This window comes from Triturus cristatus, chromosome 10 (assembly GCF_964204655.1).
Source record: "Triturus cristatus chromosome 10, aTriCri1.1, whole genome shotgun sequence".
Classification (NCBI taxonomy): Eukaryota; Metazoa; Chordata; class Amphibia; order Caudata; family Salamandridae; genus Triturus; species Triturus cristatus.
Window position 1 is genome coordinate 863,022,540 of NC_140593.1, and position 24,643 is coordinate 863,047,182.

At 42.4% G+C, this 24,643-nt stretch overlaps 1 protein-coding gene across 2 annotated transcripts in view; it reads right to left on the minus strand.

The window, feature by feature from the left end:
• Positions 1–24,643, minus strand: part of LOC146796120 (uncharacterized) — a 531,425-nt gene that overhangs the window by 248,936 nt on the left and 257,846 nt on the right. For both annotated transcript variants that reach the window (XM_085628491.1, XM_085628489.1), the window contains exon 7: positions 20,126–20,213. In XM_085628491.1, coding sequence (XP_085484617.1) covers positions 20,126–20,213 — 88 coding nt within the window. The remainder of the gene's footprint in view (positions 1–20,125; positions 20,214–24,643) is intronic.

Here is a 24,643-nt window from a genome sequence, read left to right on the forward strand (position 1 = left end):
GTCCAGCAGAGGATTGAGTTTAAGGCTCTCTGTTTGGGGGTGGCGCCAATGATGGAAGAGAGAGATTTAAACCCTATCTCCCGCCCCGTGCCTTGCGTTCTGCTAACCAAGGCCTTATCTGTACTTCTAGATTCAAACTGGCTAGATGGGGTGGTCGCTCTTTTGGCAGGCGTGCAGCAAGATTGTGGAACCTCCAGCCTTTGGAGTTACGACTTCAGCCCAATCATGCCCTCTTCAGGAAAATGCTGAAGCATCACCTATTTAAGACCCAACCATAACTTGTTTTGCTCTCTTGCCTCACTACACACACCACAGCGCCAAGACACCTCCGGTATTAGAGCGCTTAAGAAATTTCTTTATACTTATACTTATACTTACAGGGGGGCGGGACTTAGCTACATGTCCAAGCTCTTGCCCACTGCCTGAGGTGACATGGTTGCGTCCCCTGTCCACAGCACAATGTAATGTGGTAGGGCCCGGGGCCATCATTCATACATCATGACCACACGGACACACTTGGATAGAAAGTGAAATTGGCTACGAGCACGTGCGCCCGGCCTCTTTTTATTACCAGGATCACATATCCAGTGACGCCTGTGCTGGATGGGTGTGGGGTGAGTATGAGCCAGCCCTCAGGGAGTTGTTGGTGCTGGCAACAACTTGAACAGTGATCAATATTAAAGCGGAAACAGAAAACACCAACATAAGACAAACAACTGCGAAGCATCATGGTGGTAGCCAGAGCAAGTACAGAGGTCACCCAATATTCAATCAGAAGGGGCCATGACTTGTGGTGCATTGAGGTAGGGGCACCAGAGCTGAGCATTCTCATGTGAAGAAATTGTCAATGATTGTGTCCCTACGGGATATTCCTGCTGCAGCTGCAGTGGGGTGTTACACCTGCCTCATCTTCATCATCATCGTCCCAGGTCTTCACACTGCCTGAGGTGACATTGTTGCGTCGGCAGTCCACAGCACGTAACTCAACCATAAAGGGTCCGTGAGTTGTGGTGCACAGAGTTGGTGGCACCTGTGGTGCTCAGCGGGTGCACAGCCTGCGATGATGCGTCGTCCGTGAAAGTCAGGAATGGATCTGATGTGTGTGAGCCCTGATGACCGCAGTGTAGGCCAGAGGCAGAGGTCAGCAGGGGCCCACAGCCACATGGCATTGACTTGTGGTGCACAGAGTTGGTGGCACCTGTGGCGCTCAGGGGGTCGGCAGCCTGCGATAATGCATCATCCGGGAGGGCCACACTGGAAGCAATGTCTTTTGCCTACTGAATTCTGCCTCAATAGGGCCACGTGGCATTGACTTGTGATGCACAGAGTTAGTGGCACCTGTGGCGCTCAGGGGGTGCGCAGCCTGCGATGATGCATGGTCTGGGCGGGTCTCACTGGGAGCAATGTCTGTTGCCTACTGGACTGCATCATCTGCAATCGCGACTCAATCTGAATTGTGAGCCCTGCTGACCGCAGTGTAGGTCGACGGCAGTAGTCAGCACAGACATAACTCTGTGGTGCTGGTTCGCTGGGGGCCTGTGTGGCGGATGCCAGCGATTGGCTGAGGAGGCCGGTGGTCACTCTGGTGGCCTCATGGAAGGGTGAGGGGCGCCGCCCTGGCAGACGCGTTGGCCATCCCGGAAGTGAACCACGCCCAGAGCCATGCCTATTTATTCACACTCCTACGCTGGACTGGCATACGCCGGACCAGCCCACTCCGTTTACGCTTACAGGGGGGGATGACACAGCTACATGACCGAGGTCTTCACCACTGCCTGAGGTAACATGGTTGCGTCCACTGTCCACAACACTACAAACACCAACAGTAAATGTCCACATGGACAGGTCTGTGCTCTGCATACTGAGGTCTGTCCAGCACATTACCACCACACTTGGCATTGTGTGCCTTCTTATTCATGGGTGACTTGCCTCCTTCACACATTATTGGTTCCCACCTCTCCCCACATTCTGCTATTGTGTGGCTGAGGGGCCATGCTGTTTTCGGAATGTACGCTGTCCTGTTCTGCGCTGCCTCGGTGGTAGTCGGGGGACGGTGGTCCGGGGGGGCATGGGGGTGGTGGCGGTCGGTGTTGTGGACCTCTTGGGTTTTCGAGCTGCATGACATGTGTTGGTATTCAGATGTGGCTCTGGGCTGGGCTCTCTTTCATACTTCAGGTAGTTGTCCTGCTTTACACCAGTAAAAGGCAATGTTGAATCCCTGCTGCTAACGTGCCTTATCGCTTGTTTTTGGGTCGCATCGCAGGTCTGGCTGGTCACGAGAATATCGCAACTTTCACACCATTTGCAATGTGAAACAAATTCCGGCGATAAGACACGTTAGCACCAGGGATTTTACACCTGCTTTCTGCTGGTGTTATAAAGTACAGTGGTTCTGTCGGGTATGACCTAGCAATTGCTTTGTTTTACGATTAAATCAAAAGAAGCTAGATACATCAATCAACAAAAAATTAATCATAAAGGAAATTATTTTTAGAAGGACCACATGAAAAAATAAGCAATGACAATGCACAAATCACAATGAAATCAGATTTGCTGGGTGGCAGAGTATTCTTTATATATAAATTGCATCATTTATATTGACACCCATATAATTCTTTTTAGCGAAAAACAAAGCAATTGCTTGGTCATACCCGACAGAACCACTGTACTTTATATCATTTATACCCAGGTTCTGAGGGACACAGGGTCACCCCATTGTTTATGAAATAAAAATCTGCTGGTGTTAAGCAGGACAACTACCTGCACCATGAAAGGAAACACAGCCAAGAGCCACACCAGAACACCCACAGGTGCCATAGAGTCAATGAGCATGATACAGGGATACCCATGAGGGCCAGAAGACTCATCTCAACAACTCCAGGACCGCCAATGCCCCCCAAACCCACATCTTAGTAAGTGTGTCCCTGTGGTCATTGTCTTAGCATGATAGGCACGAGCCCTGCAACATCACAGTGTGCTGTCACCTCAGCGTTGGCAGTGAGCCTGTACGTGTAGCTACGCACGCATTCTCCTGCATGCACAACTGGCGTGTGCTGGTCTGGGGTTCACAGGTCAGTGCTGGGGTGTGCCTATCCGGCAAGGGGAACGGGGTGTCTCGGACATGTCCGTGTACAGGAAGTGCGGTAAGTGTGTCTCTGTGTTCTGGTGTGGCCTGCTACAAGAGCCGCAGCAGTCGATGTTGTAAAGTGGCATGCACCACCTCCAAACGGCACTGTGATGGTGTAGTTGGAATGTAGCAGGACATGCAAAAATAGGCATTACAATGGTGTGCTGTACGAGTGCATGAGATACAACAGCGCGCCGTACAAAAGTGTGGGGGCTCGTGGGAGGGAGGAGCAGCCGTTTGGCAATATAACACACAGTGAACATGACCATGTGCCACATGCTGGGCATCTCATCCATGATGACCACGGTCGTAGACATCCCACAACACCAACGACTGGCCTTTGTACACATCCTGTATGAATGCAGCGTGGTTTTCACTTCTATGCTCGTTTAGTGGTGTGATGTTGGTGGGTTGTGTGACTTGTGCTCCTTTTTGGTGTGTTTCATTTTGGCCATTGTTAGTCTATATGTGTGTTGTACTTAATTGTGCATGTGTGCCATTCTGCCCATCTCCCCCTCCCCCCACTCCCTGCTTCTTCCTCTTCCTAGTGCTGTTGTGTCTATAATTGTGTTGCTGCACACATAAATACATGTAAAGAATAAATTAGAATAGTTCCTTGATTCTTTTAGGTTTCAAAACTTCTCTATTGGTTTCTTTTTAATTTTCCATATGAACCGTTTTTTTAATATTCAACAACACATAGAAGTCAGAAGTGCAACGTATTCTATCAACACACTTTCTAGAACATTCTACAACACGTGCAGGTTAAAGGTTCATCAATTTTTTAAAACTTAACAATATTTTTTTGCAACATTTTCTTGAACATTTAACGACACGTGCAGGTTAAAAGTTCACGATTGTTTTAAGTTCCAACAGTGCCTTCCAAATGCAAGTAGCAGGTGTGGTTGAGCTGAGCAAATTTTATCCTATGATATGTACTCCACGTTGAAACTGCTTTTTCTTAACCAATCACAAAGATGCTTTTCCACAAAACTAATGTGCACCCTACTTTTAAAAAAGAATGCTTTTCATGATATCTTTAGAAATAAGTTATAGCTAGGAATTAGCATTTAAAAACCCTGATCAACCAACAGCCACAATCCTTGTTAGGGTGAACCACTAAAAGTCAGTAAATTAACCTGTGCCTAATCTTTTGGTAGCTTTGCACAAATGCAGCCAGGCTTACTTTAGAAGCAATGTGTGAAGTATTTATGCAGTACACAAACAGCAATAAAAATCATAAAAGTATACAAGACAAATCCCACACTAATTAAGAAAAATAGAGTACATTTTAGTAAATTATTTGACACCATAATGAAAAACAAACAAATAGTAGGAATGGAGTTATGATTTTTTACTATAAAAGTAAAATCTAGCACCTAAAAGATCAAAGTATCAACCATGAACATCTAGGGCCTCATAATGATGTCGGTCGGAAAGCAATGCGACCGACTCGCGTTTGGTGAGTCCGACCGACCGATTACAATGGTTCCGAACACCATTCGGAAAGATTTCCATGGACTTCAATGGGAGCATGTGTTCCGACCGACAACTCACTCTCCCATTGAAAAAATGGGTGGTTGCGGAACACCTTGCACCCTGTCGCAGGCACCCAATGCCACCTGCCACACTGAGCATGGTTTTATAGGGTGGGTCCCTTGGGTATCCCCACGGGTCCCAACCGGAGGCCTCATGGTGAAGGAGGGCCTGCTACAGGCTCCCAAAATCAGTTTCCAACAGGTGTTCCGTTACGGACGGACCGATTCAGAAAGGCTGTCCTTATCTGACATCATAATACGTCAGTCAGAAACGCAGTCCGTAGAGCTGTACAATTCAGCATCGATCGTCTTGAACTCTCCGAATGCCGTGGGATCCGATTCGGAATGGCCAAACAGTTACCTTTCCATCGTAATCGGTTGGTCGGAAATGATTCCGAGTCGGTCTGAAAGATAGGTTCCGACGCGATTTAGGAAAATCCGACTGCCGTTCAGAGCCTTTCCGACCGACATTGTGATTAGGCCCCTAGTCGTGCAAACCCGGGCCAAAGTCAATCAATTCAAAATATTTATTCAGCATAATCATGGTGGCCAGAAAAGTACATAAAACACATAATCAATAAATATAAAACATAAAGCACATCAATAAGATTAAAGAACATGTATATTAAACACCTGGGCCTCCCCTAAAACAGTTTTCTACAATATAGACCTTTTCCTGAGATGTATCGCCCCCTCATAAAAAGAGTGCAGTATTAAAACATGCAGTTGAATCCCCAAGTGCAAATACATAATGTGAAGCACATTTATAGTCTCTTATATTCTGTGCAAGAAACATCGGTTTGAGAGAATATGTCCTTAGATGCTCATTGAAACCACAGAATAACATAAAGTGCTGTGTGCTTTGCTTCGATAGACTGTCACAGGGGCAAGGGAAGATGTCTAAAGGTCGTTTTTCACTTCAAGAGAGGCTAAATGCTGTACTGTGCCCAATCATAATCTACAGTCTTACCTAAGAATAAAGTTCTACGGTATGTAGAACAGCAAACTGAACAGCAAATTAGAAAATTGATTTACATAGGACAGTCAAGAAATGTTAACAATGGGATATAAAGTTAAGCAATTTAAAACTACAGCTTCATTAAAACTTGTTTCTGCTTTTTCCCGAATGCAATAATAGAGGTTTCGATAAAAACAAGTCTGTCAAAAAATGCAACCCACCCTCCTTATGGACATTAAAATATGATGGTGTACAAAAAAAAAATCTGAGATGGCAAAACAATGGAAAAAGGAAGCTACAGCGGATAACTCAATATGGTGATGGGTACAAGCAAAAGGTGGGGTCAAAAACACGGAGGAATGGGGCTGGTGGCTGAAGACCCCGGGGACCTAGGATCTGGCCCTGGGTGAGCTTCGATGATGTCGCTGGGAGAAACACGCATGCAGCAACTATCTGGCGATCTGGAAAGTAAAGAGGAGCAAGGAATTGAAACTAAGATGCTCTCGCTGATTCTCCAGAATCTTAAAGACCAAAGAGAAGAGACTAGAGAGCTCTTCGCCCAGGTCCGATTGGACACCCAGGGCATTCAGCAGTCTCTAAAAGAAGTTACTAATAAAGTAGGATCACTGGCCGGTGAGATTGCTGAACTCCAACAGTGAGTGGCAGACACGGAAGAAACAGCTACGAAAACGGCTAGCATAACTGAGAAGCACGATCACGTCTTGGCTACGATGCAATTTAAGCTAGAAGATTTGGAGAACAGGCAGCGGAGACAGAATTTGAAGATGTTTGGCATTCCAGAAGGACAAGAGGGCACAGACCCCAGAACATTTATAGTGCAAACACTGCAGAAACTGTGTCCGGACCTTAGTGACTGGGATTGGGATTGCCAGATCCAAAGGGCTCATAGGGTGCCAATGGTCCAAAAGAAACAAGACAGCCGGTATCCTAGACCTTTTTTGATTTATTTTGGCAATTTTTTATTGAGGCAGGCTGTTTATTTAAAAGCTGGCCCAAGGTCGCCGATGTCTGTTGATGGTAACTCAATTTTCTTTCGTTCTGATTACTGTAAGGTAACAATGGACAGAAGATGGCAGCTTAGGCAATTGATTGATCCAATGAAAGCTGGTGGAGTGCAGGCATATCTGCAAGAGCCGGCTCGACTAAAAGTAATTCGTGGGGGTCAATCTTATATGTTTCTTTCAGAAACTGAGGCAAAAAAGGTGCTATGTGGATGGCAGAAAGAGGGGTCAGGCTAAAAACGTGAAAAGGTATATCTCTCTAAAGTAAAATTCTTGCTCCCTTATTTATGCGAGAGTAGAATTTATTATTGGTAAACAGCAGAAGTTACTACATTAATGCATTTTTATTCACTCTGGTTTCTGTAAGGAAGGGATTTATTGTGGTATATGACAAAAATATTTCACTTATGCTTTCCTCTGTTTCATGACTTGCTTTTTCTCGTGCTGAATAACATGGAGACTAGAAGCCTTTGGAACCTCTGTGACCTGGTCTCTTAGTGGGCTGCCAAAGTCAACTGCAGCTTTGAGAAAGGGGATGATTCCTCCTTCTAGATTCTGGGGGAGGGGGGAGGCTCAATCTTTAGTAGAGAGTGTGGGAGAGAGAAGGATGGGAGGGAAGAGAGTGAGTCAGGGGGCAGACGGGAGGTGGGGGCAAAAAAATAAAAAAAAACAACATGAGAATATCACAAAATAAGGGGATAAAGGTCAGGATGGTTACAGATTTTAGAGAAGAAAGCAGAGGATCATTAGCGAGATGGAATGTGTGAAATGTATAGCCTTGAATGTGGCAGGTCTGAATAGTAGGAATAAGAGACGGCTAGTCTCGGAAGAACTCAAGATGTATAGCCCACAGATCGTGTTGCTATCAGAAACACATATTTCCTACAAAGACAGAGGCTTACTAAAGCAACTAGGATATGAGGTAGTCGCCAGCTCTGATCAAAGCTCCTCAATACGTGGAGTCGCTATTTTAAAACATAAGCGATTCAGAGCTGATGTTGGTAAAACCCTCACAGATAAAGCGGGCAGTTGGGCCATAGCACAGATAGGGATAGAAGGCTGTAAATATGTTTTTTGTGTATTGTATGGCCCAAATGTAGATGACCCTCTAGTTATAGACCGGGTAAACATAGAGCTGCTAAACTGGGAAGGGGAACGGGTGGTAATGGGGGATTTTAACTGCATCATGAACTATGAGATTGATACTACTAGACGATGGGCTTTTCAGAGGATGCAGAAGACTCGTGCCGCAATCAAAGAACTAGGTCGATTACATGCTATAAGGGATGCGTGGCGCGCAAAACATGCAAATGTGGCAGGCTATACTTATTATTCGGCCGCCCATAAGTTATGTTCTCGAATAGACATGGCCTGGGTCTCTGATAAAATCTTAGAATCAAGTACAATGGAGATCTGCCCAAGGGTCACTTCTGATCACAACCCCATTCTTCTGTCCTTTAAATTGTCAGGGGAGAGAAGAAGACCTAGGCCCTTTTCTGTTCCTAGATATTTATTGTCAGACAAGGATTTCATAGTCCAGATTAGGAGATATCTGAAGGAATTCCTCGAAATAAACACCGATTCAGCCTCGCCTACTGTAGTTTGGGATGCTTGCAAGGCCAGTAGAAGAGGATTCTCTCAGCAATTTATCTGGACACAGAACAGCGAGCGTAAGAAAGAAACAGAAAAGACTATTGCAAGTATTCTTACGGTAGAGAATCAACAAGCAGAGGCACTTTTAAGGTGTCTTCCAAAGGCAGAGGACCTGGGATATATTTTAATTGATCTAAAATCTGCACTGAAAAAGACATTAAGTGAAAAAAGTATAGTTAACTTAAATAAATACATCCCAATACGAGAGCGGGGAAAAAATAGGGAAGATCCTGGCATATAAGGTGGCAGACGATAAGGCTAAGACTCTCATAAAGTCGATCAAAGGGTCTAACAATGCTGTTTATGAGCACCCAAATCAGATATTAGAACGATTTGCTAAGTATTATCAAGAACTGTACACTTCGGAGAATCGACCAGAATTGGAGGATATATGTAGCTATTTACAAACTAACTCAATGAGAAATATGGGGGAGGAAATATCAGATTCATTAACAGCTGATATTACGACGATAGAAATTAAATCGGCAATTGCTGCTTTGCCGTCTGGTAAAGCATCAGGAGAAGACTCTATACCCCTCGAATTATATAAGATCTGTATGGACGAATTACTCCCACTTTATAGCCAAGTAATTGGATCTATCGGAGCAGGAGGAAAGGTCCCTGATTCATGGAACATTACAGAGATTGTTTTCTTCTTAAAAAAAAAAACCCAGCAGAAGAATGTGGGTCATATAGACCAATATCGCTTATAAATATCGACGCAAAAATCTTTGCTAAAATCCTGGCGACCCGTCTTGCTCCGTTAATGCCTGGCTGTCAACAACCAGCTCGCCGCCTTCCTCGAAGCCAACAAATCCCTCGACTCCTCACAATCTGGCTTCCGAGCAAAACACAGCACTGAGACCGCCCTCATCGCAGCAACAGACGACATTCGAACTCTACTGGACATTGGAGACACAGTCGCCCTCATCCTCCTCGACCTCTCTGCTGCCTTCGACACAGTCTGCCACAGCACCCTTTTACAGCGCCTCAAAAACATCGGAATCCAAGGAAAGGCACTGGAATGGATCACCTCGTTCCTCTCCGGAAGAACCCAGAGAGTCCGCCTCCCTCCATTCAAGTCCGAGGCCTCTGAAATCATCTGCGGCGTACCACAAGGATCCTCACTCAGCCCCACCCTCTTCAACGTATACATGAGCCCCCTCGCGACCATCGCCCGCCAACACAACCTCAACATCATCTCTTACGCGGATGACACTCAACTGATCCTTTCTCTCACCAAGGACCCCAGCACCGCCAAAACTAACCTACACGAAGGAATGAAAGAAGTCGCCGAATGGATGAAACAAAGCCGTCTGAAACTGAACTCAGACAAAACAGAAGTCCTCATCTTAGGTAAATCCCCCTCTGCTTGGGACGACTCCTGGTGGCCGGAAGCCCTCGGAAAAGCACCCATCCCGACAGACCACGCACGGAACCTTGGCGTCATCCTGGACTCTTCACTCTCAATGAACAGACAAGTCAGCGCCGTATCCTCATCCTGCTTCAACATCCTTCGCATGCTCAGAAAAACATTTCGCTGGATCCCCACCGAAACAAGGAAAACAGTCACCCATGCTCTGGTCACGAGCCGACTGGACTACGGAAACACCCTCTACGCAGGTACCACCGCCAAACTACAGAAGAAACTACAACGAATCCAAAACGCCTCAGCCAGGCTCATATTAGACATCCCACGCAACGAACACATCTCGGGTCACCTTAAAGACCTCCACTGGCTACCCGTCAATAAGAGGATCACTTTCCGACTGCTTACCCACGCACACAAATCACTCTACGACATCGGACCAGATTGCCTCAACTCTCGACTGTCCTTCTACACCCCCTCCCGCCAACTTCGATCTTCCAGCCAAGCATTCGCCACTGTCCCTCGCATCAACAAAACCACCATTGGAGGCAGATCCTTCTCATACCTGGCTGCCAAAACATGGAACTCACTCCCCGCTTACCTTCGCCTCTCCCAGAATCACCTAGCGTTCAGAAAACAACTTAAAACGTGGATATTTGACAAATAACCCCCCTCCCCTCCCCAAGCGCCTTGAAACCCTCTGGGTATGTAGTGCGCTATATAAATTTTATGACTTATTGACTTATTGACTTATTGGCTTAGTTTCTCCCCAACAACATGGGTTCATCTTTCGAAGGGATACAACGGCTCATGTAAATATGGCCATAACAGCATTCGATGTTGCAAAGACAAAGTCGACCCGCTCAGTATGATTTTATTAGATGCTGAAAAAGCTTTTGACCGAGTGGGGTGGGACTTTCTCTGGGCTACACTATTAGCATTCGGTATCAAAGGTACATTTTTGCAATGGGTCCAGGCTTTATAGGATCATCCTAGTGCCAAAATTATATATGCTGGTTTACAACCTTCCACTTTTTTAATCTCACGTGGCACTCGTCAGGGGTGCCCTCTATCACCTTTACTGTTTGCACTATCGATAGAGCCATTAATCCTGGCCTTGCAAAACCAGTCACGAATAAAGCCTTTCACATTTGGGATGAATACTCTTAAAGTCACGGCGTATGCAGACGACATCGCAGTGGACTCAGTGGACATTGATGAAGCACTGAAGGGGATAGTTGAGGAGGCAAAGAGGTTCGGGGCCAGTTCCGGCTACAGACTAAATACTAATAAAACTCAAGTTTTGCTGAACTATAAATCCCCAGCTCCAGTGTTAGGAGCATGCAGTGTTGTTACCTACTTAGGGGTTAGAGTGTCTGACAAAATAGACAAGATAGTTGCATTAAATTACGAGGTGCTCCTGAAAGAAGTAACTAAATCACTTAAAAAGTGGCATAAATTGCCTATGGGTATCATCGGGCGAATAAATATAGTAAAAATGAAGAGTTTGCCCAAATTCCTTTATCTGTTCCGGTCTATCCCCTTACGCGTGAATAATACTTTTTTTAAACGCTTAGATAGGATTCTTAGCAGCTTTATCTGGGGCTACAAGAAGGCTCGTCGAGCAATTGATTTACTAAAGCTCCCATTCAATCAGGGGGGGCTTGATTTTCCTGATTTTAAACTATATTTCTTGGCAGCTTTTCTGGGCCGTCTTCGCAGTTTAATAAATCCCATGAGCAACATTTTCTTTCACAAATTTATGCTAGGGGAGGACTATAATATGTTTCTTTTTAGAATCATTGACCCAAATTACTACAAAAGGGTCAAATTCAAGACCGCACGTGACATTGTAACCATCTGGCGGGCAATTCTCTCTAAATGCAATACAATGTTCTATCATGTTAAACTTTCATTGACTATACTGATCAATACAAACCTTTCTGATTGGCACTCCCAAGGTCTCTTGGATGAAAATGAAGCACTGTACATGAAAGTAGTGAGACCCACCTTCCCTTGGATGTATACCCTCCCCAAGGTACATAAACAGGCCACTTTCCCACCAGGGAGACCCATAGTATCTGGCATAGGAGGTCCCACAGAAAGATTAGCACAGTATGTAGATCTGTTTCTGAACCCGTTAGTCAAGAATTTACCTTCCTTTATTCAAGACACTAAATACATCTTAGGTATCCTTGCAGATGTTCAATGGCAACCTGACACTGATAATGGCAACACTAGACGTGGTATCCCTTTATACCTCAATTAAACCTTACTTAGGTCTCAAGGTGGTCACACATTTTCTTCACAACAGGCCAGCAACACTTAAGCAACATACTAATATGCTTGTATCAATGATGGAGATCGTACTCAACAACAACTGTTTCATGTACAACAGACAATGGTACAAACAGATCAAGGGTGTAGCCATGGGCTCGAGGTTTTCACCCTCTTTTGCCAACCTAGACATGGGCTCACTTGAATCAGAATGGATATGGGGGAAGAATGGAGCCCCATGCACTGATTACATCATATACTGGGGGCGTTACATTGATGACTGTCTTCTACTCTGGTCTGGCTCGCAAGAAAAACTTGAGGCTTTCTGTGAACACCTTAATTCAAATGACATGGATATGAGGTTCACATGTCACTCCAGCCCAACTAATGTAACCTTCCTGGATGTGGAACGTTATGTGAAAGGAAACACACTCCAGAGCAGACTCTACCGCAAAGAGACATCTTGCAATGCCATCCTGCATGCAGAAAGCTCGCATCCTATACATCAAATACAGGCCATTCCTTATGCGGAATTTACTAGAGCAAGGAGGAATTGTAGTGAGGAGACAGAGTTTGAGAACTGTTTGACCGACATGAAATATAGATTTGTTAAAAGAGGTTACAAACCACAAACCATAAACAAAGCGGCACGGAGAATAGGGAAGACTAAAAGAGACACGACTCTTCATGCTAAAGATACTAGAACACCACAGACACAATCAGTGAGGCTCATTACAGAATACAATGAGATAAGCATAGTGATAAGGAATAGTTTCAACAAACACTGGGACACTTTACGAGCAGACCAAACACTAGGAGTTCATCACAACAAGACCCCAGATCACTTTCAGACATGGTAGAACACTGAGAAGCAGACTTAGCCCTACTGTTCCACGCACCACTACAATTTCTTCCTGGCTTACTCCGCAGACGAAAGGTTTTTTCAGATGTGGCTGTTGTGGAGTTTGCAAATGGGCTCGTAATGGCACCAAGGATTTCACTGGATTCAATAAATACAATTACAACATAAATTGCAACATCAACTGCAACACAAAGTATGTTGTGTACATTCTTGAATGCACATGCAGGAAACAATATGTTGGGAGCACTATCAGGCCCTTGAAGGAACAAATCCTTGAACATGTCAGGGCAATGCAGAATGGAGATGCCAGATACCCCATGGCTTCACATATAACAAACTGTCCCACACAAGGGCCTCACAAAAGATTTACATTCTTTGGCATGGACGCGACACAACCAAGCATCAGGGGCGGAAATCGCAAACTCAGATTGAGACGTCTGGAGGCAACTTGGATAATGCGTCTACATACAGTGAAACACGGCCTGAACATCGACCATGAGCTTTAATACTTTCTGGGGACTTTACACCTTATGACCATAGACCTGTCATTGCAATCAGTATACTGAATGGCACACTAGAGTCATTAGCAATACATTGATCCCTAGTCTCACGATACGGGATATTGCTAGTCACCTTGTATTGATGTGTCACATGCCAATGCTTTTATTTCCTGTGAATCCATCACAGAGTTTTCATATATAGTTTTCTTTTTAATTTGTGGTATCGTTCTCCTTATTTCGCCACTACCATTCTGGTATATACTGAACCCAAGCCATTGCCTTTCACCTGGTGTTGATATGTCAAATTCCGATTCTGTCATTTCCTGTGAACCCATCACATAGTGTTCATATTGTTTCTATCTAATTGTTGTACCATTCTCCATATTATTTTGCCATTATCATTCCGAAAATGTACCGTATGAAGCTATCTGAACACGACTAGTCAATCAATAACAATTTGTAGTTAATTACTGAATTCTTACTCTTCAAAAATGGACTGTTTCTTTTCCTCTCTCGTCTCATCCTACACACTGTCCTCTGATCTGTTCTCATCCTGCTCTGCTCTCCGAACCCTCACTCTGGATTTTATACTACACAGACTATTAGATTCCTAATCCTCATCATTGCGCGTTTCGACATAGTGTTCGATTTGCACTTTTGGCTCTATTTGCTTCCGTATTCATTCACGACACTTCTTCGGGACATGCTGGTTAGCACCGCTGGCTTTTCGATTTTTCAAGTAAATGTGACAAAGCACTTTATTACTTCACGTGAATGCGTCTACTTCCACATTTTGGGTAACGAGACGAGCTATGACGGAGAGCCTCATTATAATTCTGGCCCCGTTTTGTTTTACTCCCTTACTTCCAGCACGCCATTGTTACATTATGGTTAGCGTTCTAGTTCCCCACCAGTTCTTGCTATACAGCGTTTCCTGTGATCACGTCTCTTTCCACAACCCGGAAATCGAGACGGAACAGTCGTCCGCCAGACCAAGCAGTCTCAGTAAGCCTGCCGCCCGCACCACACACAATAACTTTCAACCCTACTCCACAGCAATTGTCTTCAGTGATAGCTGGCCCCCTTTTTACAGGTCTTTCCACAAGACGGACTTACACGTCCGCCCAGCACTGTGGAATTCGATACATCCGGGGAGTTCGACAGACCTGTCCTCCCCTTCCATCACATGTGGCACTTCCACATTCTCCTTTTGAATTGAACCCGTGTTAAGACCGGGTTGGAATTATCACCGGTCCAGCGGTGAGTATTGGTTTTATTCCTCCTTGTGTTCACTACACAACCATTTTTTGTCAACCTGTGTAATCAACCGGCGTGCTGTTCTCCCATTAAACCCGGTTTTGCCCTTTTGTTTCCCCAGACTTCCACACTGTCCATTTTTTCTTTCCCACAGGTAGATACTTTACTTTTCTATACTCTTGCATTTTATCGCTTTCGACCACATGTTACTTTCAGACCTCACAATAGTATTATATAATAGTATTATATTATCAACACAACATCAGCGTGCTCCTGTTTGTTGTTTCCTCTGTTTTTATTTAAATCATTTCTGACTTCTGTACAAATCTCTAAAGTGTCTTGATGTGAACAAAAATCGCTTGAAGTCACTATTGATGCACCCACTCACATTGAATTTTCACCAATACCACCATGTTAGGAAGTATGAATTGAATACATCTCTTAACTGTGAGGCAATTTTAAATATGGCCTGATTAATTTTGTTTTCCTTATGTTGTTTTGCTTCCTCCTTCATAATTAAAAGAATCCATTTCACAGGTCACGAGATGCTACTTTTTGTCACTTTTTGTACTTTTCTGCACAACTCTCATAGGGTCTCCACATTATTAGGGGTGTTTTTCTGAGTCATCACCACACATTTGTTTATTTTCTCATGTGCCAGATTTGTTTTTTGTTTTGTATTATACCCTATTCCTTGTGTCCTTCCCAGCCCTGAATAGTCACGGGATTACTCCCCAGTGACGAAACACGTGTCGGCTGGTTTTTCTTTCTGTACTTATCAAGAAACGTGTTATAAAAGTAATCTTAAAGATATTCCTGATGTCGACCTTCATAATTTCTGCACAGAAAGTAGTTTGAATAGTGGTTTTTACACTACAACCAATACCCTAAACGTGTGCACAGGACTTGGTTCTAATTTTCAGTGTGGGTCCAGACCCACACACTCGCAGGGATTTTTGTTTGGGTTTGTTTCCACTGACCTGGTAGGCCCGTAATTCTTGCTCACATCTCACACTTCATTGCGTACTTGCTTGAGCGCCATTTCTTCCTGTCCTAATCTAAACCCTCCACCGAACCAGTAGGCTTTTGTTAGCTTACCCACTCTTACTTCACCCTCATAATTTGAGGGTGAAAGAGGATCAGGCAAGGGACAGCCACACCCATGCCCTCTGACCAGGGGACTGGGGCAACTGTGTTGCAACTGTGTGGTGTCCCAGAAAACGTTTGCTAGAAATATAGCACTCCCACTCTTGGGTAGGGAAATGGGGATAGGAGGGGGGAGTGGGAATAAGCCCTCTCCTGCCTCGGGGAGGCCAATATGCATGCTGGGTTTTTGTCTACTGAAGCCTGCCATCCCTGTAGAATATTTTAACGCATAACTTGTGTATTTGTAAAGGGCATGTTCACCCGTAGGTATCTTGGCGCTTAACAACTGATGTTTATTGTTACCCCACTCAATACTATTTATTTTATCCACCTCAGATGGATAAAAGGCTGAGTGGACCAACCATTTTATAAACCTGTGACCTGAGATTGAACACAGGCTTCTGCAGTGGATGCATTAGTCTGCTGAGCAAGAAAACCCAACCAACCTAGACCCAAAGTAAAACAAAATATAGAAATGCTCTGTCAGGTTTATCATCCTGCAGATTAGTAAAATCTTAAAACTAAAAAAATAAGTGTTACTTCTTTAAAAAAAAACAAATCATATGACCACCAGGAAAGATTATGTAAATAATCGAGCCATGGCCTTTCTTACTAAAGTGGAGTACTAAGCACTTCTAACACATTTTTATTTTCTCCATTAACACCAAGAGAGATTACACTTTAAAAAAATTAAACAGCAAATTCCCTCCACTGCTGTTGGGCAAGTTGGGGAGAATGGGGAACATAAAACATCCTCCCAACCTTGTGACAAAGTTCGGAAGGTGTAGGCAAGGTGACTGCCATATTTTTATTTCACGTGGCTAAACTTACTTTAGGGAATTTCCATGTTAAATTAAACAAATTCACTTGTTGTGCGGCCACCCCTTGCAGCTTTATCCACATTGATAAATCTGCCCCATATTTGAAAAGATGAACACTTAATTTAGTATTATTTTTAAATGTTTGGCACAAATTGATCACAGTCAGTGGGCTAGGTCAGTAACTTTGCAAACCTGGGCTCTATTTCTGAGTTCTGTGTGTAATTGCAAAAGTAAACTTGAGTATAGAAAAAACATTTTTGATTTGATTCACTTCTGTGGAGGAAAATTCAAGAGTTTGTTTTGTTTTATGTCAATATTAACCAAAGAGGAACAAGTGCAAATGTTTTCTGTCAGAGATAATAATCTGGTAATAATCTGATCTGAGTAAAATTCTCACCTATTATGGGCCTGACTCACAAAGATAAACAAACACTTTTGTGTATATTTACTACTTTTAGGTATTCACAAACTATGGGGGTGATTATGATAGCGGTGAACCAGCCACCGGCAGCCTGCCAGTGGCGGGTTCACCTCCATTGTGCGGCCAATTACTGCCTGCCAGATCAGGATGGAAGGCGGTGTGCCTGGCGGGTGGAAAGCTCGTCTGCCACAGGTCCGACAGAGGCAATCATTACGATTGCCTGCCAGATCCATCCCGCATCCACAAAATGGTGGCGGTGCCTAGCAGGCACCGTCTGACAGATTTGGATTTTGCATCCCCACTAGCCTGTCTATGGCGGCTCAACCGCAATTGAAAATCTGGTGGGGCTGTATTTGGGGGCCCGTTGCGGGCCCCCCTTGTACAGGGGCATGTAAATTTTGCACTTGGGGGCAGCTGGTTCCCTGCACCAGGTGGCAGGCACCGCGTGGTGCCTGCCACGTAGTGCAGGGAAATGTACAACATGCATTTTTAACATTGCCGCGGGTGCTGCAGCCAGCAGTACCCGCTGAAAGGGTAAACATGCACAATGCGACCACCACAGTGGCGGTCGCTTTGTAATTTCATGTGCGGGACCGCCGCCATATAGGCGGCCGGTCTCAATCTCAGGGACGATGGCGGATGGACTGCAGTTCGTCCGCCATCGTAATGAGCCCCTATGTTCAGAGTTTTATGACTCTGCACTCCTCCCTATACTTATGTGTTCTCTGCCCCTGAAGACTCCGCATTGAGGGCATGGAACTCCACAGATATAAGTATAGGGAGTGTGGAGGTTTATTACTCATGAACACCTAAAAGTAGTTAACTTACACAAAAGTGTAAGTCTATCTTTTTGAATCATGCTCTTAGGGCTGGATTTGTATGTCGGCGGGAAGGGATTACTGCTGTGTCGATGATGGAATTCCCTCGTGACCAACATAGTTGTCTGCCCTCCCAATCTACATGCGGGTGTACTTTAAGTTTGGCAATGGCCGGCACTGCTACTTCTCCCATGTGGCCAAACTTCTCCAATGGCACTGCGGAGTAAAGGCTATCAGAGAAATGGGTAAATGTCCGCCTGCCCAATTTAGATGGGTAGACATGTAGCCATTTATTTACTAACTGAGGGACAGTAACATTTGAATAATGTTCCCCCTACCATGGGAAATGACTCCCATAGCGAGTGGAGCATTATTAGTTTTCTATTTCTAAAATGAAATCCCTTTTTTGGGATTTTCTTATTGAAAATAAAAAAAGAAACCTGTTTGGTTCAGGGTTGTGTCATGCTGACACAACCTTGCACCAAACAGTGATATGCATTGACAGGACCTGCCATGATGGCGGTTCCTGCCAAGGCTTTTATGAATGACTGCCTGCTTGGCGGTCATTGAAAATTAGGTGGGTGATCCCTCTGTCATGGTGATGGAATAATTTACCACTTCCCTAAAGAGGAATGGCAGGTTGTCCGCCTAGATATAAATGTGACTGAAGGCAGCAATCAATAGGATAAACACGTTCAGCATACTTCTGCAAAGCGTGATGTGATACACTGAATTGAATGTGCAGCATTCCAACTAACACTTGTTCTGCTGGAGACAGAAACGTTTTTGATGAATTCTGTGGAGTATACCAAAGAATGTTGATTATGTGGCAAATGCAACAAGTTTATCTTTATGTATAAAGCAGTGCAACTATGCAATCTCCAATGGAGTTGTCAATTTACCATAACATTTACCGATAAAGATCAGCTTGACTTTAAATTGCTTTTCCTGAGGACATCTCAGCTAATGAACACTATGGTTTGGATACATGAATATGGGATCTGCCCAAAGACAGATGTATTAACCAATTTCAATATGAAGTGATGTTTTGACAAAGCGTACACACACGCATGGGCTCTCAAATAATAAAATGTATTGCAATTTCAATGAAAAGGAGTGTCTCAACCGTGTTTTGTTTTATTTGTGGATTGGAAGCTGAAATAATGTTTGTCAACCCAGTATAGACAGGATCCAGAAGAGAAGATTTATGATGGCTCAAGTTGAATCATTTACAGAGCAAAGGATGTTTTAAAATCTAGAAGGTTTGCTGCAGATATGGGCATGTGCTGCAGGCAATAGTCACCGGAAAAAGCTAAATACATTTTTATAACGGCCTTTCAGCAGTTGGTCCTAGAAGGCTACCGACTATTAATAATTGACAGCAACTCATTTAAGGTCTGTATTTACTTTTAGATTGGTAAAATAAGAAGTATGCAGTTCCTAATGGGGGAATACTAAGGGCCCGATTACGATGCGGGCGGAAGGGCTCTGACCGTTGTTCGGAGCCCTCCATCCCTCATCGTTATAGGCTGGTTGGAATCCTTTCCGATTAAGCTATTTAGATGGGCTGGGTTGGAAAAGAATTCACTACAGCATAACTAGGATTCTGGTAAGATTCAGGTTAGATTCAGGTAATTAAGTGAGCGCTGTACCCTACAAATCTATGAGTTATTCAAGTGTACTAACTATGAAACTCTTTAAATTCAGTAGTGATGCAGTTGCTGAGACAGTCAGAACTTTAGCTGTGCGTCACATAGCGGAGGCTCCTCTGCTGGTCAGCTGAGGGAAAGGAAAAATAAAATGATAATAAAACAGTATTATTATCATTTTGCTTTTTTCTCTAGACCAAACCGAGCCTTTGAGTGCATTACAGGCACGGAAGGGGAGTGATGGGCAGCATTGCTGTCAGTGCACATGACGGTTTGGCGGGCCGTCTTAGGATGGCCAAAAGATCATGCGCATTGACATCTCCCCAGCCCACGTTGCATTGACTGGTTGAGAGAACAGCAGGTGTAGGCTCCCAGCCCCCTTTGGGGCAAAAAAACAAGCCCCTCAGGCCAATCCCTGTGCTTCACTCATGCTGACCTGCATGAGTTAAGCACTGGGATTGGCCTAGGGTAGTCTGGGAGCCTCAGCACGTACACAGCAGGAAGGAAAAGTGTGGCTGAGCGGTGATTGGCAAGGAGCAGGTAAGTTATTTTCTTTTATTGTTTATTTTGTCATCCAACCAAAGCCCCCACCCCATACCCTTCTCCCACCCGTCACTCTGCAGCAAGACCAGCCACTACTGGTGTCACACCTAACTTCACAAGATGCGCTAGTTTGCATTAAATTAGCCATATTTACTGGCTCTTACCTAGAACATAAATGCACCACCAGGATCAGGGTGAGCAGCAGGAAAACACCAGCAGAGCAGGAGACAACCACTAAGGCCAGCAGGAATGCTGCAGGGACAACAAAATGGTAATTCTACATGTATATGTGACTAGCCTATGACAAAAGCACAAACAGTTTTTAAAGGTCTACTCCTTAAAAATGATGCTTTTGGTAACCAGAGTCAGTCCTATTTCATTTTAGTTTGGCATATGACTGACTATGGTCCATACCCACTGGACTTTCAGAGGTGACCCTACATGCCTCATGCACTCCCCTCATCCAGGTCATTAATATCATTTGCCAAAATATAGTTGTATAAAATATCGTTTTTTGATTATTGTTATGTATTTTAGTGTATATTTTAAATATTTATGATGTAATTTTTTTGTTTATTATTGTCTATGTTTGTTAATTTATGTATTACATTTTTCATAGGTATAAAATTTAATTGAATAAAATGTTGTGCTTTTTAGTTCCGTAGCAGGTTGTGCGTTTATAGGGGTACAGGGTAGGAAGTAATTCAATTGTAATAAATTAACGATTACTTGAAATGTATTATTAATTAATTGATATCCAAGTATGTTAATTGTGCTATAACTTATTTTTAAAGTAAATTTAATATGTGAGTTGTGGAGTAATAGGGGTCGAGGGTGGGAAGTAATTTATTTCTAGTAATTAATAATTAGTTGTTTATTATTATTAATTAATTGAGCATTAACTACGTTAATTTTGTGATTATTTGTTTTTAGGTGTGGGTTGTGGGGTTTATTGGGATAAAGGGTGGGGAGTAAATGAATTTTTGAGTTTTAATTAATTAATAAATAGGTGTAAAATACTATAAATTTTTTAATTGACAATTAATTATTTCATTGTGTAATTAATTTAGTTTTTAAGTTACATTTTAGGTGCAGAACATGGGTTTATAGGGGTAAAGAGTGGGCAGTAAATTAATTTTAATGAATTGATATGTTGTTTTTAATTATTTGTATTTGTTTAATAAAGATCTAATTTGTTACTTGTGCAATTATTTTTTTAAAATTTTAGATGTGGGTTCTGGTTTTTTTTAGTGGTATGGGGTGGGAAGTAAATTAATTTTAAGTAATGAATCATTTTCTTTTAATTAATTTTAACTAATAATTTTACAATTAATCATGTTAATTGCGTAAATAGTTTTCTGTTACATTTTATGACTGTGTTGGGTGTTGTGAGGGCTTATACTGTAGGAAGTACATTGATTTAAATATTTTTATTGCTAATGTGTAGAATAATTTTTTTTAAGTTAATTCTTAGATGCAGGCAGTGAGTTTTGTGGGGTTATAGGGTGGGAGGTAACTACATGAAAGTGTTTTGGGGTAAATAATTTCTAAATAAAAAATTATATTTGTAAGAAAATTATGTTTGTGTTTTATTTATAATATTTGTTGGTATTTGTAATATGTATTTAACATTGCGATATTTGTTTTAAAATTTTCAATATTAAATATCTTTGAATTTTCTATTGAGGATATTTATATTTTAATATATTTACTATGTTTTTAGGAAACAAAGTTTATTTTGATTTAGACATTTTGTTTGTTTTTAATGTTTCACTGACTGTAGTGAGAATAGTACATTTTACCCCTCTGCATTCCAACACTTTCCCTACTGTAGTACTGACTAGAGTGAGAACAGAATAATTTACCCTTCTGCTATACAACACTTCCCCATCTGTTGCAGCGACCTGAATGGGAATAGTAAATCTTACCCCACCACCATCCAACACTTTCCCTACTGTTTTACTGACTGGACTGGGAATAGTAAATTTTACACTTCCGCAATCCTGTACTTTTCCTACTGTTGCATTTATTGGAGTGGAAATAGTACATTTTACCCCTCTGAAATCCAACACTTTCCCTACTGTTGTACTGACTGGAGTGAAACAGGAAAAGGTACCCCTCTGCTATCCAACACTTTCCCTACTGTTGTACTGACCGTGGTGGGAATAGTTAATCTCACCACACCACACTCCAAAACTTTCCCTTCTGTTGTCTGTTGTACGAACTGGAGTGGGAATAGTACATTTTATTCCTCCGCAATCCAACACGTTCCCTATTGTTGCACTTTTTTGAGTGGGGATACTACATTCTACCCCTCCACAATTCAACACTGCCCCTACTGTTGTACTGATTGAAGTGGGAATAGCAAATTTTACCTCTCCGCTATCCAACACATTTTATCTACTGTTCTATGGACTGGAATGGGAATAGTACATTTTACCCCTCCACTATCCAACTCTTTCCCTAATGTTGTACTCACTGGAGTGGGAATAGTACATTTTACTCCTCTGCATTTCAACAGTTTCCCTACTGTTGTACTGCCTGGAATGGTTATAATAAATATTACCTATCCACAATGAAACACTTGCATTACTGTTGAATCTACTGGAGGAAGATTTGTAAAATGTACCCAGTTTTATTACTTTTTCATTGCTTGGAGTGGGAATAGTAAGTTTTTTATACATTTATTATAATAGTTTGTGTAGTTTTGTATAAATTGTAGTGGGAATACTACATGTATTGAATTTTATATTTTATAAGTTAGTTTATATTGTTATAATTTATATTATTATGTTTTTGTTTATTTAATTGTTTCATATTTTTAATTATTAATGTTTTTAATGTGTAAAATATGTTTTACTAAATTTTAAGAATATTATTATTTACTTTTTTAATTTAATTAGAACAGTTTGTTTTTTAAAGATTTATTTTATTGGTATGTATATTGTTTGAAAACTTTAAAATGATAATATAAATTAGAATTGTTTGTTTAATAATTGCTTTTAAAGTAGAAATATGTAAATATATATCAATTGTTATATATGTGTGCTTAACTTTTTTTAAATAAGTTTATTTATTATATTTGTTAAAATATATATTAAACCTTATATTTTTTCATTAATGTTAATATTTAATATCTTTAATTTGTATTATTTAATTTGAGAAATATGTAAAAAGTGATATTTAATGCAAATATATTAATGACAATTATATTTTATTTTCAATATTTTGGAACTTATCATTATAAGTATAGGATGGTGATATTTTTTACATCGATATTTTGGACACAATATTTTTGTATGGGGATATTTTGGGTGGTAATATTATGCCAGTGAACGCTCATTCCAATTGCGTTTACTTAGTTGTGTTCTCCCTAGTTTTTAAAAACAAAATGTTTCCAGGGGAAAAAAACAAAGGTTTGATTTTTCATGCATAAATCAAAATCCTTTTATAGCACGCACAAAATGTTCACTTGACTAGGCATATTCGCCATTACATGTTACCATCATGTCCCTTTCTCCCATAATATGTGATTTTTTAAGACATGTTGACTTTGGCAGTCTAAACATGGTGGGTTCATTTTCCTGTTTCTTTTATCAGTCATGGACCTATCTGATTGAGGCGGTCTTTACAGTAGATCCTGCAGTTATTTCAAATTGTAAAGTTTATTTTAGCCTATGCATTTTAAAACCTTCTTCTTCCCTTGCAATCAGCACATGGCTAGAGTTGGGCCATCTTGTATTTCTGTACATTTGTTCAACCTGGTCAGAAACAGTACCAGCTAAAGAATGAATACAGGCAGAGTTACTAACCAGTACATGGTGACATCAAGCACCATGGGTAAAATAGTTGAGTCAAGGGTTGTGTGACTCAGCAGGTGGGCAATGACTGCCCTATACAGTTCGGTCAGTTCAGGCTGGACTGTTCCCTTGAGGCACAGGGTCAAGACTGATTTGCATATGGCTGGGTTCAAACTGGAATGGCGTGGTGAGAAAAAAAACGATGGATTTAGACCCAGATCTCTGTACTGGGGTGAATGTATGACATTGTTCTGCATTCTGTCCATCAACTGTTGTTTTTGCATGTGTCACCCCGAGTGGGACGGGTATACTCAGACGTGAGTCCCGTGCTCTCCATGCCACTGGAATCAAGCTATCCTGGCTGAAGAGGGGTGAAACCCCGAAACCGGTCCTAGGATAATTGTCTCCAGTTCAGGGAGGACCTGGCTTGGCAGTTCGAGCTGGACTGTTCCATGAGGCACAGGGTCAAGACTGATTTGCATATGGCTGGGTTCAAACTGGAATGGCATGGTGAGCAAATAAACTATGGATTTAGGCCCAGATCTCTGTACTGGAATGAATGTATGACATTGTTCTGCATTCTGTCCATCAACTGTTGTTTTTGCATGTGTCATCCGAGTGGGACCGGTATGCTCAGACGTGAGTCCCGTGCTCTCCATGCTCCTGGAATCAAGTTATCCTGGCTGAAGAGGGGTGAAACCCCGAAACCGGTCCTAGGATGCTTGTTTCCAGTTCAGGGAGGACCTGGCTTGGCAGTTCGGGCTGGACTGTTCCCATGAGGCACAGGGTCAAGACTGATTTGCATATGGCTGGGTTCAAACTGGAATGGCATGGTGAGCAAAAAACAATGGATTTAGGCCTAGATCTCAGTACTGGGGTAAA